General features: G+C 47.8%; 1 protein-coding gene across 1 annotated transcript in view; it reads right to left on the bottom strand.

Moving 5' to 3' along the window:
* NPHS2 (nephrosis 2, idiopathic, steroid-resistant (podocin)) overlaps window positions 1–3,327 on the bottom strand; it is a 6,236-nt gene extending 2,909 nt beyond the window's left edge. Inside the window, exons 1-4 of the mRNA XM_009994632.1 lie at window positions 3,054–3,327; window positions 1,854–1,957; window positions 913–985; window positions 529–611 (exon numbers count right to left, since the gene is read on the bottom strand). Of these exons, the coding sequence (XP_009992934.1) occupies window positions 529–611; window positions 913–985; window positions 1,854–1,957; window positions 3,054–3,327 (534 nt within the window). The remainder of the gene's footprint in view (window positions 1–528; window positions 612–912; window positions 986–1,853; window positions 1,958–3,053) is intronic.
* Window positions 3,328–3,939: the final 612 nt, after the last annotated feature.

The raw sequence follows: 3,939 nt of genomic DNA, 5'->3' as shown, positions 1-3,939 counted from the left end.
ATTCCTGCTCTGAGAGAGTGGGCTGTGCCCTGTGGTGGGTACTTGGTTATTGTACCTCCAGAAGAGTTGCTGTACACCAGACAAGAGGATCTGTGGCTAGGGAGGTCACAGGTTGAAGGTTTAGAAATGAGGGTTCAGCCTTTTCTTCCTCCCAAGCTTATGCAGGAGCAGACCACTATCTTCACACATTGTTATAAGATCTTAGTGTGAGGTCCTGTCCAAGCTCCAAGCAGTGTGGTGAGTAAAAAATATTCTGGTCTAGTATCTTTGGCCCAGCCACCCCCTGTTGGTGTGTGTTACCACTAAAGCACATCAAATTTAATGGGATTAAAGGCAGTTAACACTAAAATAAGCTAAAAAAAGAAAAATGACTATGTTCAACTTTTTGCTTTACATTTTCTGAGATGTTAGGGTTACTTTGAGAAGGTTTTTTTTCAAACTTTTCTATGCAGGGATGAAGGCTGGTAGCATGAGATGTAATGTTAAAGAGATACAAAAATTAATACAGAGAGGGGTTGTCAGCCCTACCTGATGGAAGGGGATCTCTAGGGTTTTGAGGCGCAGGTCTATCTTGTGATATGTGTCCAGACAGGGAAGGAAAAAGAAAAGGCCTGTGGGAGGAAGACAAAGGTAGCTGATGATCATCAGAAACACACAAATTTCCCCTCCTCCTCTGGAGAACAGGGGAAGGTTTGGCATGCAGAACTACAAAGCAACAGCAATATATATAGGCTCAAATTCTGAGGCTGCTTCTGTGATGGGAAAAGCCATTAGAAGCTACTGGCCTTAAGAGGAAGGACAGACATCCTGTCTCCTATCTGGCCATGCATGCTTTGAGGGTACCAGCATGTGAGCTTTGGTAGAGCATGAAGAGGAGTGACAAGGCTGAGGGCAGGTCAGTAAACACCTTACCAGGCCCTCTGGCTCTGCCAGGAAGGAGACGCCCAAGTCGGAACACGATGGCTCTCTCATACTCCCGCACCACCTGCAGAGGGAAACAAAAGCTAGTCTGGAGAGGACAGAGCAGGACTGGGGCAAGGAGCCTCGCTGGAGTGGGGAGATATCTGTTCTGGGAAAGCCCTGAAAAGGGAAGACTTCAGCAGGTGTGAGTTAGTGGTGTCACAGAGTCCTTTTACCCCAGTGGAGAACCTGGCCCAGAAATGCTGGCTGAGAGCCATAAGACACCCCAGCATTTGGGAGAGCAGCCCCAGGATGAGGCCAGAATTCTGCTTCCTTATAGCCTGGACAAACTGGAGCTAGAACACCTTGAGCTAATATGTTTCATCTTGGTTTTTTTGCCTCCAAGGAAACCACGTGTGCATGTGGTCGCATGCGTGAGGTCTGAGCCATAACACTCCTGTTGTGAACATGATGCACTTGAAATTTCCTGGGAACTGGGAATCAAAATATGCCTACTTGTATCCAGGCTATGAATCTGAGGAAAGGGGTGGAAGAAGGAAAACCTGCTGTTAACTGAGAGATCAATCTCCTACATTTTTTAATTTGAAACCTATCTGCCCTGCTTGCTGCGATGCAGCCAGCTCTAGTCTGGGTAGGCTGGAGGCTTTATAAGAAAGTGAACAGTCCAGCAATTTGTTTTAGAAAAGGCAAACCTAAACTCCCGCCTGCTGGAATTGCAGCAGGAGTATTTGATAGGCTGTGGTTGGACCCCTCTGCAGCCCTCTGTGTCAGCAACATGTGATAAAGCATAAGTAAAAATTAATGATGAAGTGTAAATAAGGCCTTTTACAAAAAACCTTCTATGCTCATGTCCAACAGGTGCTGAACCAGTGAATTACATCCACATGAGACACCAAATGCTAAACCTAGAAAAGCCCCATGATTATTCTCACCTTCATGCAGAACCAGACAGAAACGGGGAAGGTCATTAGGATGAACAGGAAAGACAAGATGGTCAGAAGCCACTCACAGATGCCCAGACCTGGAGACTTTGCACCTAGGGAGAAATCCAACATGACTGTGTTAGGAAGAATTGCTCCCAAAATATGATGGCCTGACAAGTGCCTGTGAAGATCAGTTTTAGTGTTGTCCTAGACCTGGTGTATGTGAACCATTTGGCTCTCTCTGGAGCTGTGTTAAAGAATACTCCCTGTCCCAGGTATCCAGGAGCTGCCACAATGGACTGACAGATTTTGTCTCTGCTTTGCTGGCAGAAATTGAGCCATGCTTCTCCATAGTGCCTTGGGCACCCTGAGCAGCCTCTAGCTGAAACACTTGTGACTACAAGCAGTGTCAAAAGGCTTGGATTGGGCAACTCATTGGCTGAGCTGGGATCCCAGAATCTTACCTGGCAAGACAGGCTAGTGGCAAAGAGATTGCAAATAAGAGGTAGCTTTGAGCATGCAAAGCCTGAAGTGCTGTTCTCTATCAGAATATTTCATGTCCTTTCAGAATAGCATTTTAGTGGGACCCAGCCACCAATGCCACTGAATCCTCCCTGTGCTCTTCAGCACTCACCCCAAGGTGCTGGAGGCAGAGACCCAGAGAGTAGACCATGTTTTCCAGCACTGAAGTTAGCATCCTTGCACCCTTCCCATCTCAAATCTCTTTGGGCCTTTCCATCCCTGCCCCTTTGCCTTTGGAGCTCTCTGCAGAGCCACCAGGTCCTGAGGAAGGTTGAGATTCCAAGAACCTGTGTGATCACTAGAGCACCACACCACTTGCTCGCTAGATGGGATTCCCATAATTGAGGCAGAAAGAGGCAGTTATGAAAAAATTATTTCCCAGAGAGACAGGAGCAAGTCTGAACCTTTGTGTCGCTCCAGGGCAGCAGAGGTGCTGGCATGGAAGCAGACAAGTAACCCATTTCTTATAAGACACATCCTGCCAAAAGACTTGTGGTGCTCATTCCTGTTGTGGCCGGCTGGGAATGCCCTGCTCCTTTAGAGGTTTATCCAGAAGAGGAGCTACAAGTGCAGTCTGTGCAAGGTGTGTGTGATGACACTCACTATGCAGAAAGCAGAGTCGCACAGTGACAACACAGGGTCAAAGAACCCATAGTTTTCCAGCCCCTTCCCTTCCACGAGCCCTACCTTCCTCTTGCTGTTCGCTGTCCAGCAACGCCATTGCCTCCATTTCTTCATCAGACACCACATCATCCACGTCCACCACCGTGGATGTGTGCACCCTTCCATCAGTCCCTGCAGTGCTCTTGAGCTCCTTCGCTTTCTCCTGCTTTATGTCTCCCCTTCCTTTGCTGGCTTCTCTTCTGCTCTCCTTCTCTCCTTTCCTCTGGGTAGCTGGGGATTCCCTGCGTCTCTTATGAGACTCCCTGGAAGAGCTCCGAGACCTCTTATCCATCCTCATCTGTGCCAAGGACCATGAAGCTGCCTGTGGGAGTTGGATGAATCTGTGCTTGAATTTATTGCTGCAGGCAGGAAAAGCAGGTGGGGCTGGGGGCAAGGAGGGCAGAGAAGGGGGAGGTGTCAGATCAAGGGGACTTCTTTCAATTTAATCACAGGCTTGTCAGACATAATCGACAGTGAAGCAAGAAAGCTGTTTCCCAGCTGCTCTGGTCTCTTCACACACTGCTGTGGAGGTGGGAAGGAAGGTTAGACATGGACAGGGTGGATTCGAGGAGAATGTTCTGTTTGCATCTTCCTGCCTTTGGAAATAAAATACAATCCAAGACATTCAGATGATTTTTAGTAGATAAGTTTCTGCAGAGAGGCTGAAAAGCCTAAAAACCTAAAAGTAACTGTCACACATGTGGTTCCAAAGACCTAAAATGGTGAGAGTGGCTTAGAGCAAGAAACACCAGGGTGAAAAACCTTTACTGGTGAGATCAGTGGAGAGGGTGTTGCAGAGAATGGCTGGGTGTGCAGCATCTCTGGTCTGCTCTCTAGAAACCTTTTGCCTGGCACAGTGGAGGGACAGAGGCATTAAAAGAAAACCCACTAAAATGTGAGGTGACCCTCT

Source organism: Chaetura pelagica, unplaced genomic scaffold (genome assembly GCF_000747805.2).
Source record: "Chaetura pelagica isolate M959 unplaced genomic scaffold, ChaPel_1.0 scaffold363, whole genome shotgun sequence".
NCBI lineage: Eukaryota > Metazoa > Chordata > Aves > Apodiformes > Apodidae > Chaetura > Chaetura pelagica.
This window is presented reverse-complemented; position numbering and strand designations above follow the sequence as displayed.